General features: G+C 46.6%; 2 protein-coding genes across 8 annotated transcripts in view; one reads left to right on the top strand and one right to left on the bottom strand.

Moving 5' to 3' along the window:
- Positions 1-267: 267 nt before the first annotated feature.
- NDUFB11 (NADH:ubiquinone oxidoreductase subunit B11) lies at positions 268-2,888 on the bottom strand. The gene is made up of 3 exons (XM_077145349.1): positions 2,367-2,888; positions 678-808; positions 268-495 (listed from the first exon to the last, which is right to left on the bottom strand). The coding sequence occupies exons 1-3, from the start codon at positions 2,571-2,573 to the stop codon at positions 369-371; spliced, it is 465 nt and encodes a 154-aa protein (XP_077001464.1). The 5' UTR covers positions 2,574-2,888; the 3' UTR covers positions 268-368.
- The window catches only part of RBM10 (RNA binding motif protein 10), a 30,201-nt gene continuing 12,174 nt past the window's right edge, over positions 2,818-20,844 (top strand). For 2 of the 7 annotated variants that reach the window (XM_077145345.1, XM_077145344.1), the window contains exons 1-7: positions 3,310-3,400; positions 5,223-5,364; positions 13,288-13,471; positions 15,060-15,287; positions 16,965-17,034; positions 18,840-18,913; positions 20,369-20,455. In XM_077145345.1, the coding sequence (XP_077001460.1) occupies positions 5,348-5,364; positions 13,288-13,471; positions 15,060-15,287; positions 16,965-17,034; positions 18,840-18,913; positions 20,369-20,455 (660 nt within the window). In that variant the 5' untranslated portion in view covers positions 3,310-3,400; positions 5,223-5,347. Of the gene's footprint in view, positions 3,121-3,285; positions 3,432-5,222; positions 5,365-13,287; positions 13,472-15,059; positions 15,288-16,964; positions 17,035-18,839; positions 18,914-20,368; positions 20,456-20,844 lie in introns of those variants that run through there. The other 5 variants (XM_077145347.1, XM_077145346.1, XM_077145343.1 and 2 more) reach the window with 3 other exon arrangements.

Raw genomic sequence — 20,844 nt, 5'->3', positions numbered from 1 at the left:
TTCAGATGGCTCCAGCCCCAGCCACCATCTGACTGCAACCACCTGAGAGATCCCAAGGAAGAACCATCTAGGTGAGCCCTGCCAATCCATAAATACACGAGAGAGAATAATAAAGTGTTGTTTTAAGCTACAAGTTTTAGGGTGGTTGTTACACAGCAATAGATAGCCAGAACACCAAAAAAAGGCTGCAAGTGGCCCTTTTAAGGCTTGTGATACCAGCCCCCTGCCAGCCTCCCCTCCTCGACAAAATCAACAGCTAGCCAGGCAGACTTTCAGTCCCTTTAATCATCAGGTGCTCTGAGGAGATGGCAGGATGGTGGGAGGGGAGTGGAGAGGGAGGTGCTTCCAGAGCCCCACTCAGCAACTGGTTACTGCTCATCCTCTGGCAGCTGGATCTTGCTGGGGTCAAAGCAGTTGGATTCCATGAGGGGGAGGCCATTAGCTTCGCGGTACTTTACAAGCCTCTCCGCTTCCCGGCGGGCCCACTCTCGCATCCTGGAGATGGCAGCAGCAGGAATAGACAGGAGGGAGCCTCACCAAACACCAATCCAATCCCCCATCTCAGCTCCCCTTTCCCCAACAGTGCAGGAACAGGATTCCTGGCAGAGTTCCCTTCAACCCCGACCCTTGCCTCTGCTCCCCCCCACCCATCCCACTCTCTCAGACTTCCCATGTACCTGTAGTCAGGCAGGTAAGCCACAAAGGTGCTGCCAAGGACAAGGACAATGGAAAAGCCAAAGAAGAAGACGGCCCGCATGTTCCAGAGGTCCACAACAGGGTCCGTGTCATAACCATGGGAGTCTGGGTTCTGTGGCAGGATGATGATATCAATGAGAGCTTCCTGCTTTTCCATGAAGCCTCATGCTGGCCCTTTATAACCTGGTTTCCAATCTCACCTCGGACCAACATTCTCTCCCTCACTGTATTCCTCTCTTTCTATTTTTAGGACATGCCAAGTTTCTTCCCATCACTAGGCCTTTTGCACTTGCTGTTCCCTCTGCTTTTCTCCCAGATCCAGTCATGGCTGGCTTCTCCTCACTCAATTCCTTTAGGAGGTGTTCATTAATCACCTTATCGACTACATTGAACCATATGAAACTACCACTTAAAATGGTTGAACGTTGGTAATTTTCTGTGGTTTCAATCTAATAAGGTAATTCCCAATCTCCATGTCACTCTATCCCCTTATGCTGCTTAACTTTCTTTTCATTTCTTTCTTATGCTGCTTAACTTTCATTTACCATTATTTGAGATTATTTACCAAAGTAACATCTGCCCAGATCCTCTGTATCACATTATTGTATTACCTATTATATTATTCTATATTATTGTCATCCAATAGTTTACATGTTTATTTTTAAGTCTTCCCCCAACATCACTTAAGCTCTATGAAAGTACAGGCTTTGTCTGATTTCCACATTGCTGTATCCCTAGGACCCAGAACTGTGCCTGGCATACAGCAGGCCCTCATTACATATTTACAATGAGTAAAAAGTGAATAAGCGTTTTGCAAATCTAACTCTGTAAACCAGAAATTAATTCTGATGTGGTACCTATTATGTGCCAGGTCTTTTTACATATGCAAACCTCACAATATCCCAACAGGCAGAAAGTGCCAATAATAATTTACAGCTTCTAAAGCTGAGTACTTACCAAGTACAAGCTGCTGTTCTGACCATTTTGGTTAATTTAATTGCATGAGGCAGGTATAGTATTCTATTCTTTAGATAGTGTTTTTATTACTTCCCCATTTTACAAAGAAAACTTAGGCACAAGAGGTTGAACCACTTGCCCAAGGTCACACAAATGAGTAACTATTAAGTGTCTGGATCCGAACCCAGGCCATTTGACTTTAGAGTCTGTTATTAATACAGGACAGCAGACCAGTAGACCTAGGTTCAAATACCTATTTCCACCATGTATTCAGTTATGTTATGTTAGCTGAGACAAGCATCTAACATCCCTGCGCTTGTTCTCGCATCTGTAAAATGGGTATATAATAGTGTCTATCTCAAAACATTATTGCTTCTTAGATGAGCTAATGCATATAAAGTCCTTAGAACACTGCCTGGCAGAATAAGCGCCATATTGGTGTTTAATATTATTGTTGTTATACTATATTGCTTCTAACGTGGTTTGAGAATTGCCCACTTCAAGTTTGATTTCTGTCTGCAAAATAATGCCAATCCCGCATCTGGCCCTAGACCAGACTCTCAGGGGACAAATTAGGCGAACAAGCTAGGCAAAATTCATAGAGGATTTCGCCAGCTGCGCAACCTTCGGTCAACTAAGAACGTCCTCTACTGCGCTCCGTCAGCCTGCTCCCGATTGACCCTTTCGACGTCCTAGTTCCCCCTCCCTCTCACCTTCTCGTAGAGGTTTTCGTCCTCGGGATCCGGGTCCTCCTGCCAGCGTATGGTCGGTTCCCGAGTACGCTTCTCCGCCACGACAGGTGGAGCGACTACAGCCCGAGAAGAGCCGGATTCCCAACGGACACGGGCAGCCGGGAGCCCCCGCGTCGCAGCTGCAGCCAAAATGCGGCGAGCGTACAAACCTAGTTGCCCGACCGCCATGATAGATTGCTCCGTAGTAACTTAGGGGCGGGGACGGCAATGCGATTCTGCGCAGCTGCAGTTTGCGCGTGCGCGATATTTGTCGCTCCGCCGCCGCCGCAGTAAATAAGTCTCAGGTCTGATTTTCTTTTCAAATGAGGCGGGGCGCTGCGTGGCCCTCTTTCCCTCTCTCTGTCATGTCCTGGAGGGACCAACCCTTCTCTTATCCTCTCCTTCGGGCTGAGGAGTTTCTTATTGACAGGTCTGCTCTCTTCCTTGATGGGAAAAAAGCGGTGTCATTTGGGTGGTTCACAGCCAATCGCACAGCGAGTTCCCTTGCTGTTTGGGGAAGGGGCGGGGCTTCCGTTTGCCTTTCATCTTCAAAGGAAGCCAAGCTTCTAAGAAGCGGGCCTCGCGGGATTGACCAATGGCCACTCTTTTTCTCGACTTGCGGGCGTTCGCACGCGGGAGTGGGGAGGTGGCATTCGCTTGCCAATCAGAGGAGGCCAGGGTTGGCCGACCGCGGGCGGCGACCAATAGACGAGGACCGGCGGAGCGCGCTCCCTTAGTAGGTGGATGGTGGTCGAAGCACCGGTTCCCTTCTCGTCGTCGCCATTTTGTGTGGCTGTTTGAGATCGACTGGGAGTAGGTGGCAGTGGGTTTTCCGGGGAGGGTAGCGCGTCTGGCGCTTCTCCCTTCCCCTTTCTCCCCTCCTCCTCCCCTCTGCCTCCAGCCACGGACTTGGTGGTTACGCTGACCAGCTCCGGCTGAGCTGGGAGAGTTGGATGCGGTGGCGACGGGCCGAGGTGATGTCTGGGAGCCCTCCCGTGACAGCCCGGACCGAGAAGGTGAGCGTCGACGCTGGTCTTGAGGGTGGAGGTAAGGGGCTGGGAAACGGGGTGCGTAGAGGAGCGCAAGGAAGGACTGCGGGCCAGGGGCCTGGAGGGTGCGCGGAACTGAGGGATGAGTGCACAGTCTGAACCCGGGAGAGGGTGACTTTTTTTTTTTCCCCTTTGAGACCAAAGGCGCGTGCGCGATTGGGACCACGGGGATGGGTGCACGCGAGTTGGGGGAAGGGAGGGAAGGATGGGAGTGGGTTACTGTGGCTTACTGTCAGTGACGCTGGGCTTTATCCCTGGAGAGTCGGGTGTCTGCGACTTTAGTTTTTATCCACAGGGGAGGGGATGTGCTGTCTGCTCGGTCTATGTGACTGGTACCTGTCTATCAGTGGGGACATGTTTTGTGGCTCTGGTCCTTATTCGTGAGCCGGCGGGGGCTCATAGTTTGTACGACTCCGCTCTTTATCCCTAGGGTATGTCTGTGACTCTGGTCCTTACTCATGTGGGGTAGGGGGTGGGGGGGCAGTGTCTAGGCCCTAACCCACTTATTGAGTGTAGGGAGTGTATGTGTGGTTTATTGCCCCTTCTTTTGAGAGGTTTCTATCTGTGACTGTGATACTTATCCATTGAAAGGGAGCTCAGTGTGTGATTATGGCCCTTATTTATTGCGGGTCTCTATCTGTGATTTCTGCCTGTAGTTATTTGGGGCTCGTATCTGTGACTTTGGCCTCTATCTGTTGTGGCTCTGGTTCCTTTGCCAGAGCCTGTATCTGGGTTTCATCCAAGTGGACCCCTGGTTGTGATTCTAATCTTTAGGTATCTGGAGATAGGTAACTCTGGTTCCCTGTGGCTTGAGGAGGAAGAGAAAATTGGTGTGTGTATGCATGGGGAAAGGTGTGGTGGCATCCTAGTGTTGGGCAGGTGCTGTAACCGATAGGCTTTTCTCAGATTCCTGTTCACAGGGTGGGGCCTGAAGATTCAGGATATATCATGACCCTTGGCTGGGTCACATGGCTCCGCAACCCTCAGGGTTGAGTGAGTTGACTGACTGCTCCTCTGGCCTAGCAGAATAGCACAGTGGTTTGAAACAGCCTCTGAAAGGGCCCCTGTTACGTCTGAGAAGACTTGGGCCCAAACCCTGGGGAGAGAGCCACTTTGGGACCTGGCTGAATATTAGTTTGACCCAATTGCCCTGTGAGAGCCAAAGCTGAGCTGGCCAGGAGCCTAGTGAGACAGCAGCTATCTCGTTGCCAAATTAGCCCCCACCCCCCTCCTCACCCAAGAATGTTTCATGGTCTCCTTCCTGTCCCCTTGCAGAATCTTGTTAGGAGGACGAAATGGCTCCTGGGGGCCTAGAAGGAGCCTGGTGGATGCCTGAGACTCCCCTTGCTGTGGAGTCTCACCTCTGTACTTAAAGTGTCTATTCTGTGGCAGGTCATTCAGCGCTAAGCGCTCCCCTGGGCAGGCAGCTTGTCTACAAGTCTCAGGTGGCAAATCCCTGAATACTGGATGGGTGGGTGACATCACTACCCCTCCAGTCTCCGAGGTCTGTGGCCCCTCTGAGTGTTCCAGCTCTCTCTACAAGATGCTCTCCTATCTGATGACGGTCTTGCTATTTCTAGGGAGAGGGCTCTAGCCACGTGTTTGTGGAGAAAGGAAGAAGGAGGCCAAGCAGTAGTTGTATTCCCATTTTGGTCTACAGGAGTACTAGGAGTTGGAAAACAATGTCCCAGGCTAAAGAACAGCAAAATATCTGGACAACCAGAGTTTCTCAAGGAGACCTTTTCTGCCCCAGCTGCCTTGACCCCTTTCTTTCCTCCCATCTCCCTAGAGTCCCTACAGGAGGAATCACCCAGGCTGGCAGATCATGGTGGCAGCAGTGGGGGTGGCTGGGAAGTGAAACGGAGCCAGCGGCTAAGGAGGGGCCCCAGCAGCCCCCGCAGGCCCTATCAGGATATGGAGTATGAAAGACGGTAAGTTATCCTCCCCCACTCCTACAAAGCAGTTTAGGCTTGTCCCCAAGTGAGCATTGGTTCAGGAAGATGCTAGGAAAGGCCTTGCAGACAGAGGAAATAGCAGATGATTGATTTATTTTCAGTAGACATTTGACACCTTTTGTGGGCCAGGAACTGTGCTAGGCTCTAGGAATGCAGTGATAAATGAGACAAATAAGGTTTCAGCCCTGTGTTACTCAGGGTCTCACAAGGGAGATGGTACAGTTTGCAGGTGATTACAATAAACACAGTGGATTCCATGGTTGGATATGAGGTTGGGAGGGGATCAAGAAAAAGGTAGGAGTTGAGGCTGATCCCACATTTCCAATTTGGTTGACCTGGATAGGTATGTGGTGTCATTTACTAAGTTGAGGACAGCTGCTGCAGGAAGAGAGGCAGAGGTTGGGGTCAGATGAGTATTGGGTTGTAAGTGCCTGTGGGTCAGGAGAGAGATTTGGAAGATGGGTAGGGGTGGGACTTTCAGAGTCAGGAATTTGTCCAGGTCAAATATGGGAAAGGCCAGGTCAAATAGTAGGACACTCCAGGGATGGAATGGGCAGAAGTTGGTGTCATACTTGTCTTGGAATGGACTCTCTCATTACAGTTATTTTTAAACTCTGGTATGAGCAAGAAATAGTTGGGTCACTTGGTAAAATACTGAGAACTGGGCTATTTCCTCATCATCCTGGTAGATCGCCCCCAGGTGATTCTGTTTCAGGTGATCTATCCATGACATTTTAAGATTGCATAGGAAAGAAGAAACCTAACTCTCCCAGTCAGAGGTTTTATAAAAACTCAGGGAGAAAAAATAATATGTAATGTCTTAGTTTTTCACTACTGCCCCTTTTAAAAATGTAAGATTAAAATATTTTGTTTTTTCAGACGTGAAACTGAATTTGAGATGTGGTCATCATCCAGTGTTATTCAGTCTTGACCTTCTTCAAAAGCATTTGATTTTGGACTGTATTCACTGGAAATGTTCTATAGCAGTTTCTGAGTTTGAGTAGGTGACATACTTGATTCAGACCTTACCAGTTAAAGCCGCTGGCTTTCTTTTGGCTTTGAAGGACCTTGAGTGCAGAGGTTTGAGTTACTCATACCTTCCTGTTCAAGATAGGTCTACTTCATAGGTCAGAACAAGACCCCCTCTTGCCATGTGTTTTTTCCTTTTACATACCCATTTCCTATTTGTAGGCAACTGCTGTCTTATTTGATAAAATATGTAGTGATAGTTACTTTACACAAATGGCATAGTGCTACAGTCTTCATTCTGTTTCCTAAACATTTAATTACACTGTATTTTTAAGACTGTCTCTGTTGCCATGTGTATATGCTTTGCTTCTCATTGTTGGCAAGGATATCATGGGGTGTGCATACTGCATTTTATTTAATTATTCCTCCAAGAATGTGTACCTATTCTTAATTTCATGCTAAAATTCATCACTTTTTTTGCTTTATAATTTGTGCTGTCAGAATAATTCTCTTTTCTTACCTTGGATCACAAAATTCTTTTCACTCTGTAGCTTTACCTTTCACACTTAGGTCTTCAATTCATCTACAGTCCACTAATGAATATAAGGTAGGTTCTGTTTTATTTTCTTTCATAGTATGAGCAGTTTTCCCAGTACTATTTCCTAAAACAGTCCATTCTTTCTCTATTGTTTTGTGGTTCCTCCAGTTCAAGTTCACTTATGTACATTTATCTGTCTTGAGTGATCTGATTTGTTCTGTTGGTCTATTTGTGTATTCTTGGGCCAAAATCTTACTTTTTTATTATGGCTTTATAGAATGTCTTAATAGATCCCTCTTTGCTCTTATTTTTTAACGTTGATTTAGTCATTTGTGGAACTTTGTTCTTCTCTATATAAAGTTTAAGGTCTTCAAGAACATGCAATAAGAATTTTGATTGAGATTGCATTGAATTGGGGGAGAATTAATTTGGGGAGAATCATCATCTTTGTAAGTAATCATCTTATCCAAGACCTATATAAAGAATATTTTAAAATTTGTTTCAATGATATAAAAATCTGAGTAGATGAAAAGACAGGTCTTGCCTATTCTTTGTTAAGGTAGTTCCTAGACACTTTAGCAGTCTTTCTTGACATCTTATTTTATTGTATTTTCCAAGCTGGTATTTGTGGGAATAGAGGAAAGTGGTTGGTTTTTATAAGTTATCTTATCCCTGCTGTACTTTCTTGTTATTTCTAATAGTTTGTTGTTGATTTTGGTCATCTTTTAATTAGTTGATCATGTCATATATAAATACTAAGTTTTATCCCTATCCTACCAATCTTATTACTTCTTATACAGTTTTAGTCACTGACAGCAATGGCCAGTACTTTTAGTTCCGTGTTAAATAGTACCATTGATACTTAGTATACAAATTAAGATACCATTGATACTTAGTATACAAATTAAGATTTGGTTTGGCTGGTTGTGACAGAAAACCTAAGTAATGATGGCTTCAACCAGAGAGTTTTTTTTTTCTTTCACATGTGAAAGAAGACTGCAGATAAGCAGTCATTCTGAGGCTGATAATCAATTTCCTCTGCTTGACCATCCTTAGCACATGGTATTCTAGCAACAGGAAGGAAGTAGGAAATAAAAATGGGATTTCATCTGAATTTTTCATTCAAATCTGTACAGTTCTTTAATTCTGACTAGAGTTCTAATAGTGAGGAATACGTACCATAAACAAACCCTAAAAAAGCATTGATTGTATTTAAAAAACCTTAATACTCGTAACACTGAGAGTGGAATTTATTATAAGGAAGCAATTTGGGTTACAAACTGAACTTTTGAGGGCAGGGACTTTGCTTTGTTCACAACAGTATCCACAGTATCCAGAGCAGTGCCTGGCATAAAGTAAATGTTATATTAATATTTGGTGAATGAATAAATGAAATAGCAATTATGAAAATATAGAAACCAACAAAAACGTATAGAAACATTTCTTTGGAAACCCAAAATGCCTGGTAGTAGATAACTAGTTAATTAGTGATAAAATGACATGCTTGTATAATGGAATGTTGCATAGCCATTTAAAATGGTGTTGCAGAACGTATCTATTGATATGGAAAGATGTTTATGGTTTATCGTTCAGAGAAGGAGGTTATAAAAGAGTGCAGTCATATTTTAATTTAATGAAAGGGGCCTAGAAGTTCACAAGGACATTATCAGTATTTTGCTATTGTAAGCAGTGCTGTGGGGAATATCTTTGTTACAGTTACTAGAGTGTATTTCTAAGAATGCTCTCTAAAAAAGAAATTGCTAAGTCAAAGGATACATATGCTTACATTGTATATCCACATTGCTGGTTGCTGAATTTCTCCCCAAAAGGGTTGTAAGAGAGGGCTTCTTTTCCTGCACATTTGCCAATGCAGTCTACAATCAAATTTGATTTTGTCAATATTCTAGGTGAAATTATGCTCTTTTAATTGGCATTTCTTTAATTATGAATGGCATTGAGACATATATTTCCTTTTCTTTGAACTGTTTATTCATGCTGTTTGTCTATTTTTCTATTGGGTTGTTGATCTTTTCTTTATTAACTTGTAAGAACTCTATATATATATTAAGAAAATTTGCCTTTTATCTTTAAAATGAATTGCAAGTATTTTTCCCATTTGTGACTTATCTTTTAACTTTATGGTATTTTTCCTATATTTTATTATGAAAAAACTTCAAATATACAACAAAGTTGAAACAATGTTACAGTGAGCACCTGTATACCCACCACTAGATTCTGCCATTAACATTTTACTGTACTTGCTCTATCACATGTTTGTTTATGGTATTTTCAATACTTCATATTTTTAAAATTTTTTACAAAGCCCTGTTTAGCGATTGGTTTTTATTTAGAAAGACGCTCCTCATTTTCAAAGTGATTTTTTTTCTTATGTTTTCTTTCTAATATTTTTATGGTTTTTATTTTGGAATTTAATTTTTTGATCCATCTATACATTTATTTGATATAAGAAGTGAGGTAGATAAACAACTTTATTTCTTTAAGGGTCAACACACATTTTCTTTAAAGGGCCAGATAGTAAATATTTGGCACTGTGGACCATACAGTCTGTGTTGCAACTACTAAACCGAAAGCAACTATAGACAGTATGTAGGTGAATGGGTGTGGCTGTGTTCCAGTAAAACTTTAAGTGATTGGATTTGGCCTGCTGGCTGTAGTTTGCTGATCCCTGGGCTAGACAGTTATCACAACCATAGTTATTGACTAATCCCTTCAAGTGAACAAGTCCCTGTTAATTTGAAAAGCCGTCTGTGGGTTTTTTCTAAATTTTCATATATACTTTTTGGTATTATGGACTATTCCATTTCTCTGATCTGTCCACTATTTTTTTTTAAGACAAAACCCATTCTTGTTGTTTTTTTTTTTCAAATGCATCTGAATTTTAATAAGTTCTTCTATATACAAAGTAGAACTAAAGTAAATTAATGTCAGCAAGGCATTCAAACTATATAGATTCTTTATAAACAATGTAGGGAGGAAAGATTCGAGATGGAAAAAAACTTATATGACTCACAGGTCATCAAAAGCTATAACCTGTCATAGCATATAGTAGTTTTCCTTGCCTGCTGTCGAGTGATCCTAAAGTTATTCGGAAGAAAGGACAGTATCAGAATGATTTTTATGGCTAAATTGGCTCTGTTTGTCTTAATTAATCTCCATTCTAGCATTTTCAGAAGAATCCCAGCCATAATACAGGTAAAGAAAACAGGTATAGCGTAATATTGCTTCTCTCATTCTATCCAAAATTCTCTGATATGGAGGGCTTGTTAACTCTCTTTTGACCAGGTAAGACCGGTTGGGGTAGGGATATTTCATTTTTGCCATTCTCTCAATCATTTCTTTGCGCTGAGATAACATTGTCCTCACTGTGCGCCTGTGGTTGAGAAACTTATTTCTCTTTTCCCCTCTGATCTTTTCTCCGTCCTGCTGTTGGAGTGGATCTTCCAGTGGGGAGGAAAGGAATTGCTTATCAGGGTTGAGAGTCAAGTTGCTCAGGTTCTTTATTAACAATTCTGAGGAGAAAGGATGAGAGGCCACGGTCTCACCCGAGTCTTTCTGGGCACCGTCTTCAATAGACATCAGGGAAAACTCCTGGGTCGAGGCTGAATTAAGCTTCTGTGTTGGGTCCATGGAGATCTAGCACAGCTCTAGAGTCCTCCGAGATCTTTGGGTCCGAGTAGGAAGTTGATGCTAAAGGTCCTCAAACAGCTATATCCCATTCTTGTTTTAATTGTTCTACCTTTATAAATAGAATTTTATTTGCTGTCCTTGGCTGTTATAAACAGTGCATCACATGAGCAAGAATATCTATACATTACATTCCCAGAATTAAAGGGTCAATGGGTATATAGATTTTCAGTTTTGGCCAGCTATTGCCAAACTCCACTCCATAGGGGTTGTGCCATTTTCACTCTGAGCGGTGATATGAGAGTGCCTGTTTCTCCATATAGCCTTGCCAGAGAAGTTTGGTGTCAAACATTTGGACTTTTACAAATCTGTTGGGTTAAAAATGGACTATAAAAAATTAAAAAAATAGACTATCACAAATCTTCCTTTCAGGGGAATTCCAAATAATATATGTAGATATTCCCCTTTTCTAGCAGGTGGAGTTTAATTCCCTTTCCCTTGAGTGTGGGCTGGACTCAATGACTGGCTTCAAAGAATAGAGAAAGGAAAGGGAAAAATAGAAACATTACAGTGGAGAAACCTGTCAGACACCGCTTTAACCAGGTGGTCAAGATTAGCATCACCAGTGGTAAGTCAGGGTGGTATCATGTACTCCCTGAAATGATAGGAAGGACGCCTCACTTGTGTAGTGTAGTAGTCTCAAAACACCCATAACCCCAGTCATGAGAACACATCAGACAAACCAAAATTGAGGGACATTGTACAAAATACCTCGCCATACTCTTCAAAACTGTCATAAACAACATGGAGACTGAGAAACTTTCACATTCCAGAAGAGACTTAAAGAGGACGCATGATGACTAAATGCAGTGTGCTCTCCTGGATCAATCAGATCCTGGAACAGAGAAAGGACATTAGTTGAAAAACTGGTGAAATCCTAGTAAAGTTTATAATTTACTTAATTTCTTAGTTTTTGGTGAATGTTCTGTGGTTATGTTAACATTAGGGAAAACTGGATGAAGGGTATATGGGAGCTCTCTGTACAATCTTTGAACTTTCCTGTAAATCTAAGATTATTTCAAAATAAAACATTTATTTTAAAAAATGGTCTGTCAGTGTACTTTTAATTTTCATCTTTCATTATGAGTGAGACTGCATCTTTTCAAATACAGATCATTCATGTTTCTTTTCTGTGAATTTTGTTCATTTCCTTTCCCCATATTTTTTCCTGGTTTATTGTAGGTCTTCTGACTTGTCTCATGATGATTTTTGTAATTTTGTTTTTGTTTTTTTTCCAAGCAGAACTGTTTTATTTTTATGTAGTCTAATTTAAGAATCTTTTCTTCTTTGTCTTCTGTATTTGGGATCATAGACCTTCCCCATTTTAAGGTTGTAAATAATTTATCTTGTGTTTTCTTCGTCTACTTTTATGGTCTCATTTCTTCCGTTTAAATCTTTGATCCCTTTCAGATGTATTTTGGTACAATTTTTGAAGTATCATCATAAAATGATAGTCATATTTGAGAATTTTTTTCTTGTGTGTAGGTTTTTAACATTTTTGATGCAGTTGTACTTGGGATCTTCCTATTTTCTGAACTAAAATAGGAAGATAGCCAAATATAGTGGCTATCTGACTATATAGAGAGTATTTATTTCTGTAAAGTAATTTTCTATTCAGCGTCTTTACTGATGTATCTTATTCTTTTTAATCAGTTTTAAAATTGATTCTCTTAGGTTTTTCAGGCATATTCTCATATCGTCTACAAATGCTGGTAAATTCACCTTCTCCTCTCCAGCTTTTAATTCCTTTTCTTCATTCTCTTGTTTAATCGCTTTAGCTGGTGTCTTTAGAATAATGTTAAAATAACAGTGTCAACAGTGGGCATTCTGGTATTGCTATTCTTGACCAGAATTGGAATCCCACTAATAGTGATACCTATTTTTTCTTAGTTGCCCATGATTTCCAATTTTAAAAAAAAGGTGACTGCCTTTTAAGAAAATAATTTCTATTCATTATTTTAGCCAGAAAATAATTATTGAGCACCTCTTGAGGATCAGGCACTTTGCTCAGCTTTGGGGAATGTAGCAGTGAACCAACTGGTTCATGGAACTCACAATCTAGTATATCTTTAAATCACCCAAGAAATGCACATTAAATAAACTTTGAGATAATTATTTTACAGTTATTGCAGTAGGAGAAATTGTAACAAAACAGCTTCCAGTGCTAGCAAGGTGACCGTGAAACAGAGGGGCAGGGTGGCACAGTGCACGATGAGGCAGAGAGGGAGAGAGGTCGGCAGGGATCTCACCCCACAGGACCCTGCAGACCTTGTAGGACTTTGGTGAGCATTTTGATGTTTTATGTTGAGAATAAGAGGGAGCCATTGAAGGGAATGATATGGTTGGGTTTGATTGTCTTTGCCTTGTAGAACACTCATGCTTGGGATGTAAAGAATAAATGGGGAAGGCCTGGGTGGAGGTGGGGAGACCAATCAGGAAGCTACAACAGAAGTCCCAATCAAGGAAGACAGGTGTTGACCAGAGGGGGTTGGGTGGAGGGAGAGGGGTGGATTGGATTTGTGAGAGCTATAGGAGTCACTTCATCCCATAGGGTAAGGATTTAGTAATCCCTCCTTGGGAAAGTGGGACTAAGGGCCTAGAGGGAGTGGGCAGGGATCACTCATACCCCTTGCTGTTCTTTTCAGAAAGGTCTGCCCTCTAATGCCTCCCCATTTTTCTTGCCCCAGAGGTGGCCGTGGAGACAGGACTGGCCGCTATGGAGCCACCGACCGCTCACAGGATGACGGTGGGGAGAACCGCAGCCGAGACCATGACTACCGGGATATGGACTACCGTTCATATCCCCGCGAGTATGGCAGTCAGGAGGGCAAGCATGATTATGATGACTCATCTGAAGAGCAGAGTGCAGAGGTGAGACCTGGGGAAGGCTGGGCCAGGCCTGGGTGGGACAGGCTCCTGAAGGGCTTCTATGTCCTACTGCAGCAGTATGTACAGGTAGCTCTTAGCTCCCATGCTTTTGAACTGTGTTGGGTGTCTTTGCCTCACTTGGAGGGTCTGTTCCCACTACCTTCTCTGAGGGGTCCTCTCCCGAGTTGGGTCTCCCTGACTTCTACATGCTTGGCTCTATACTTCCAAGGGCTACTGGCCACTACCTCTTTTCCTTCTTCCCTGTTGTTCAGTTTGGTTCTGTGGTTCATTGTGAACCCTGTACTGCCTTCTCCCAGCCAACTTGGGCCATTTGAAGAGCCTCTTAATGGGACCCGGCGTCTAGGTTTGAGGGAGAACCTGGGGGAACAGGCTCCCACCAAGCAGAGCAACTCTGGGAGGCCAAATGTGGCCATTCCCAGTAAAGAGAGAGCCCCTGAACAAGAGAAGACCTCAGGCCTCTCCTTTGGGCTCAAAGGGTAGCCAATTCCATGTTGGGTAGTTACCCCTAACCCAAGGGATGAGGCATGTTACAATCAGGGAGCCCCCATCTGAAGGGAAGAAATACCCTTGTCTTACCTTGCCTTAGGGGAACCCCAGTTTGAGGGGCAGTCAGGGTCGTGGTCTAAGCAAGTAGACAACTCTGCGTAGTGGGGGAAGGAAGGAAGGGGTACCCTTGCAACCCCAGCCTCAGGAGGCAGTGTATGAGCTACCTCCTATCTTCTGGAGATTCCAGTGCAAAGACCCTGTGGTGGGCCACTAGCTTTGGTGGATATACCAGGGGAGAGGGCATAGAGGCTTCCACAGTCAAGGTGTGCTTAGATGTCTCCAGGGACCCTGGGTGGGCCTTGGTAGAGAACCACTAGGAAAAGTAGAATAAGAATCTGAGTTTTCAGTCCTCCTTAAGGGCTAGAGGAGTGTGAACCCAGGTCTGGTTTGGTTAGTCCAGGCATGGGTGGGCAACAACCAAAAACCCAGCGGCCACACCTTGTTTTGAGGGAGACTGGTGATGATGGAAGGTTGGCCAGAACTAAGGATCAGGCACCAAGGGGCAGTGTTTGTGGCCCTCATATCTTTGCCAGCTCCTGGCTGGCTCTGGCCAACATCTTAAGTATTCCTATGACTACAGCTTGGTTGCAGGACCCAGGCCAGGTTGGGGCACTGCAGAAGATATGTGACCTTCTGTGGCTTGTGGAACAATTGGGCATGTGCGACCTGGCTGGTGAGCGAGGAAGTAGAGAACAGGGATGGCAGGGTCTAGTTGCCATACCCCAAAGCATCTGTCCCCAAGGAAGTATAAGCTGCCTGATGACCCGCCATTAGGAAGTCCCACACCCCACCTTGGCAGTACTGCCACCAACCTTTCCCCACTCCCTACTTCCCAAAGGCAGCCCCCCAGGCATCCCTTGGAGAACTTCCAGCCCCGGAAGGGTTGCAGTCCAGAGCCTTTAGCCGGAGCCCGCCCACCCCTGGCTTTCAGAGCCTGCCTGCCTCAGAGAGCCAGCGGCCAGCCCCTAGGCCCGCCCCAGACTGACTGCCCGTCTGGTGTCTCTCATCTTGTTCTGTTGGCCAGGATTCCTACGAGGCCTCCCCGGGCTCCGAGACTCAGCGTAGGCGGCGGCGGCGGCACAGGCACAGCCCCACTGGCCCGCCAGGCTTCCCCCGAGACGGCGACTATCGGGACCAGGACTATCGGACCGAGCAAGGGGAGGAGGAGGAGGAGGAGGAGGAGGAGGAGGAGGAGAAGGCCAGTAACATCGTCATGCTGAGGATGCTGCCACAGGCAGCCACTGAGGATGACGTACGTGCCCCCCATGACCCTGGGCAGGCAGAGCAGGAGGCCAGGCTGGGTCTCCTCCAGGGCCCTCAACTTCTCCCCTACCCTCTCACCCCCAACCTCAGTACCTTTCATCCCCCTCTCCCCACCTGGCTCCTGTCCCCAGCACTGATCTATCCTCTGTGGGCAGGCCCCGTCATGTTCTGGTCCGGAAGGGAGGAGTGTTGGATAGGCTGGCATGGCTGGGGGCAGTGGTGGTGGGTGGCTGGCAATCTTGGGCACAGGAGGAAGAAGGGCATTCCTCTTGTACATTCCATTGGTCATCCACCCATTCTGCATATGCCAGTTGAGAGCTGGAGACGTACCAGGTCCAGTGCTGAGTGTTGCTGGTAGCAGAGGTGATGCTGGGTTCCTGCAACCCTAGGAGATCTTTTGTGACATTCTCTCATCTTCCTTTTCTCCTGTTACCTTCTTATACAGACCTCTCATAACAAGCCACATAAAAACCCCATGAGGACCATTGGCTAGCCTCCCTGATTCTGGTCCCTTCCCTCCCCTGGACTCTCTGATGAGCTCTTCTCTGAAATCTGCCAGCTGCCCATCTTGTAGCAGAGAAAATCCCACCTGTGTAATGCGAGCTTCCAGTCTGGACCACCTGCTCCTACTCAGGGTCCAGTGTTAGCTGATTGCTCGCATTTTTTGAGGCTTTACCACATATTGGGCTATATGGGGGCTGATTTAATTCTAACAGTGTCCCTACATGAAACATACTCTTTGTATCCCCCTCCTACAGATGAGGAAACCAAGGCCCCAAGTGGTGAAGTGACTTGCCCCAAGTCCCACAGCTTCTGTGTGGCAAAAAATTGGGGTCTGAGCCTGGGCTGCTAAACCCGAGTCCATATTCTTGCTGTTTCTTAAGACTTACCTCAGCATTTGGAGTCCTGATAGGCTCTGCTCTGTAGCTTTGCTTTGCATACTTATGATGGCCCTGTGGAGTGTTAATCTCCTTTGTTGTTGAACCTCATGAGGAAACAGGCCCAGAGGCACCCTATCCAAGAATGCCTGGTCTAAGCTCATAGTCCTCCTCAAAAGGCCCACTGCTCTAGAGACCCTACCTTACCTCGTCCAAATTCTATATTGCCTCTGTAGCTTCCCTCCAGGGTCCTTCATCCAGGAAGCTTTCTCAAACCACATCTTTCTGTTTCTCCTCTACATTATCACTTGTGGTCTAGGGCACATGGCTAGTATTTACTCAGACTCCAGTCCTTCCCAGTTTGGTATTTGCATCATGAATCTCTCTTGATACAAGTAGGAGGGGGAGCCCCTTGAAAAGGTCAAGAACTGCACCCCAGCTGTCCTTGTTTTGTGGCTGCCACCAAGCACATTGTCAGATTATTCCTGCCTGCCGTTGAGTTGCTGGCCCACTTGCTCTTATATTGTTTTCTGTCCCCCCGGGGGGGTCATTGTGCTCTTTCTTTTCCCTTGCACTGTGCCACTTTCTCCACTTGAGTTGCTTTCTGCAAGTCCAGAGCTCAAAGCTGAGACTAGGTGCTGGTGTGGAAGTGACCTTGCTCAGGGAAAAGCCCTGAGTGAGGGAGAGGAGAAAGTACATTACTGATGACCCCTTGGGGTCCTGGAAGCCTCCAGCTAACCTCATATCTCCCTCTCTTGATGAGCCTGTCCTACTCTCTCCCTATACAGATCCGTGGCCAGCTGCAGTCCCATGGGGTCCAAGCTCGGGAGGTCCGGCTGATGAGGAACAAATCCTCAGGTGAGCTTTTGTTCCCAGTGTCCTCCCCTTCCACTGGCCAGCCTCAGCCTTTGAATCTCCCTTTTACCTCTGCCTTCTCCCTCACCCTCCCTTTGTGCCACAGCTGGGAATGGGCAGCTTGGGGGGGTACCTTCTCTTCCTTCTCTCCCCTTTTCCCTGTTCTCCTCACAGCTCCAGCCGACAGCCTTTTCTGTGGGGCTGTTGGGACAGGGATGCAGCACTGAGCTGAGTGCTCCCCGGGGCCAGGGCCAGGGCCAGGCTCCGGGGAACCTCCTCTTTGGTACTCTGAGTATCTAAGATGGTAACTTCCCCCCACCAAACATACTCTCTTCCCTCTCCTTTCTTCTCCTTCCCCTGCATCCTGGACCCTTGTTTTCCCCTTCATTTTTCTGGTAACAGCTTCTTACCAGAAAGTGGGTCTGCCATGGCCCCACCCATGTATTCCATGAAGGGAGGCAAGGGGTGGTACTTGTCCAGAGATGCATCCCAAGCAGCCAGGACTTCCTGGCCTTGCCTGTTCCCTCCCTCCCTCTTGTGGGCTTCTTGGAGCTAGCCTGAGGTTAGTGGGGTGGTAGATGGGGAGGGGGGAGTCATCTCTGCAACACCAATGATCTAGGCTCCCCAAGGCAGGCACAGTGGGGCCTCATTCTGCCTGGGCTTCTCTCTCCATCTCTAAGTCTCTCTCCTCTCCTCACCTCCATATCCCCCACCACCACCAGTTATGCCACTCCATCCTCCTGTGCATCCTAATGGTTATTCTTTTGGAGATCAAGCATGCCCCCCTAAGTTTCACCAAGTCTAAGCCCTCTCTGTGTATTTGCCTCTAAAGGAGGAGATACTTTTTTGAGGCCTCAAGCCCTGAATCCCTTTGCCAACCCTGGCCCAGCCTGAAGTCTCTCTTGGTAGCATGTAGGTCTCATTCTGTTTTGCCCCAGCTAAACCACATGCTGATAGAGATTCTCAGTCTCTCTCTCCCTAAGAAGGAGGTGCTGCAGCCTGATCTATGGCCCTGGAAACTTCCCAGGCACCCACTGATTCTTACTTTAAGGTCCTCCTGGCCAATCCTGGCCCCCATTGCCTGTCTGTCTAGGAGGACTAGAACCATTTGTGCCTGTAATCTCCCCTACTTGGCCCTGAAGTTGCTCCTTGGTATGGTCCATTGCCTGTGTACTGTGGTGAGGCTGAAATGAGGTTGTATCCCTAATCCCCCTAGTTCCTGATGGGCTGGAGCCTTCCTAGCCTCACAGAGTATCCTAGCCCAGCCCCTCTTTTTGCTTCTTTGATTAAATACACCTGTTACAGGGCCCCTCCTGGGCACCCCTGGCCTTGTGCTCGGCCTCACCTTTGAGTTGTTTATTCTCGCTCATGTGGAGCTAGCAGCCTGCCCACTTTCTTGTTTCATTCCTTCTCTGGAGACAGACCTGGACTTGTACTCTTTCCCTCCCAGCTTCTTCCCTCTGTCTCTATCACCTCAGGCTGGCCAGGCAGGTCTGCCTGAACCCCATCTCTTTGTCTCTCTTCCCAGTTGGTGTGTGTGTATCTCCCCCCACCCCCCCACCCCATACTCCGACCTCTCTCCTACTCTGTTTTCCTTCAACCCTCTTCCTTCTTTCCTGCCTATCCCTGCCATCTACCTTGCCTCTCCACCTCCCTAGTTTTTCTCTGATTTTCTCTCTTCCTTTCTCCTCTTCCCCCTTCCCTCTCTGCCCCTCTGGTCCTCTCCCCTCGGGTCCCGCCCCCGGGAACGCCGTGTGTCCAAAGCTGTTGACTAACCCACTGCGTCTGTATCTGAATGCTGTCTCCAGGTCAGAGCCGGGGCTTCGCCTTCGTCGAGTTTAGTCACTTGCAGGACGCTACACGATGGATGGAAGCCAATCAGGTTGCTTTGCCGCACTTGAACCCCCTCCCCCAAACAAATACTACTTTGTAATCGAGCGCTCCCCATCGCCTGGTTCTTATGGACACAGTTCCCTGCCCTGTGGCCCCGTGTCCCATCCCCCTGTCCCCTTTCTCTCCCCCCACCCTTCCTGACCCTCACTATCTCCTCTTCCCACTTCTCGCTACCCCACTGGGCTTTCCATCCAGAACTTACACTTCCCACTGGCCCCTTCCTCCTGTCAGATACTAGTTCTGCCCTTTCCCTCTCCCAGCGTGAGCTGTCAGAAAAAGCTACCAGAGTGGGTTATTTTACCTAGGTTCCCACTCTACAGGGAGAGGCGCCTGTCTAGCCTGGGGCCTGGGTGAGGTGTGTCCCAGGGGGAACACCCTGCTCTGGGTTAGCCAGAGCCAGAACTTTGTTCCACTCTCAGGCACTGCTGGAAATCCAGCCACTGGGGAACTTAGCTGTTGGCACACTAACTAGCAAGTCCCATTTTGTTAGCTTTCTACCCACATGTGAATTTGGCCTTTTGATTTCCATGCACAAGGACAACACTGCTCTGTTGATCTAAAGCACCGGTCAAGTGTGATCATTTCATTCACACTCCTGGACTCGCTTCAGTTGCCCCTACCCTTCCCAGTGCACCTACCTACCCACTCACAGAAGTTACCACCTCAGGCAGGCCCATGTCTTCTCAACAAGGAGCTGAGGAAGAAAAGGAGTCTGTTTCCCCCGCCCAGCACAGGATCCCAACTCAGCAGCATTGGGGCCTTAAGAGACCCAAGGATCTGCTCTGGGCATTTACTCTCAGCCAAGATCACTGGTATAGGGCACTGAAGAAAACCTTTGGGGGAGGAAGGGATTTGGGGATAGAAAGGGCAGAAGGGACAAATGTGGTAACCTGGGGGAATCCCTGGGGCCATATCTGCAGGGTCAGCAGGCTAGTGTGATGGTCCCTGGGACCCAGCCATCCAAGGGGAGACAACCTCACAGCAGGAACTTCTGTCTTTCAAATATGGCTCTTTCTTTTTCCCCTTCTCCAGCACCAGCGCGTGTGCACTCTCTCTCTTTCTCTCCCTCCCCCTCCCCTCTTATCCCCAAGTGTAGCCTGTGTAGTGCTGGCCCTGGGTGTGGCCTGGCAGTGTCAGGGCTGAGTGGGGGATTTCCCCCATTGTCCGGCAAGCGTTGATTAATCGAACACTGTGTGCCTGGTGGTGTGTGTTCACGTGTGTGCGTGTGTATGCCTGGAAAAGCAGCAAACAGCTGTGCCCAAAAGCTGTGGCGCTTTCCCTCCCTCCTTCCCTTCCTTCTTCCCTCCGTCCGTTCTCCAACCTCCCTCCGTTCCCTGTCCCTCATCCATCCAGCTGAAGGGCTCGCTCACTCTCTTCTCCTGTGCTGAAACGGTGCGTGGGGCACTGCTGCCTGAGCCTCACTGTGGTCTGCTTTTTCCTGCAGCACTCCCTCAACATCCTGGGCCAGAAGGTGTCCATGCACTACAGTGACCCCAAGCCCAAGATCAATGAAGACTGGCTGTGTAATAAGGTACAGGGGCGGTGGGCAGCAGTTGCCATGGATAGAGACAGCAACAGCAGTGCCGGCAACATACCTCTTTGTCTAGGGCCTGTGAGGTGTGTTGGGTTGAGGACTGGCTCAGCTTGAGTGGCTACTGTTCCTGCCTGCTTGCCATCCATCCATCCATCCATCTATCCATCAGTCTGTCCACAAATGTGTACTGAGCTTTCACTCAGTGCCAGGCTTTTTGCCCGTATCGAACATAGTCTTGCCTGGAATTCCAGCAGGCTTTGAACAAATATTTATAGAAGTGACTAATTAGTGACAGTGGAGGCATAACATGGTAATGTAGAATGTGGACATTGTAGCCAGATAGGCTGAGATTAGAATAACCAAGATCTGCCTTGATTTTAGTCAAG

Source organism: Tamandua tetradactyla, chromosome X, assembly GCF_023851605.1.
Source record: "Tamandua tetradactyla isolate mTamTet1 chromosome X, mTamTet1.pri, whole genome shotgun sequence".
NCBI classification, from domain to species: Eukaryota; Metazoa; Chordata; class Mammalia; order Pilosa; family Myrmecophagidae; genus Tamandua; species Tamandua tetradactyla.
This window is presented reverse-complemented; position numbering and strand designations above follow the sequence as displayed.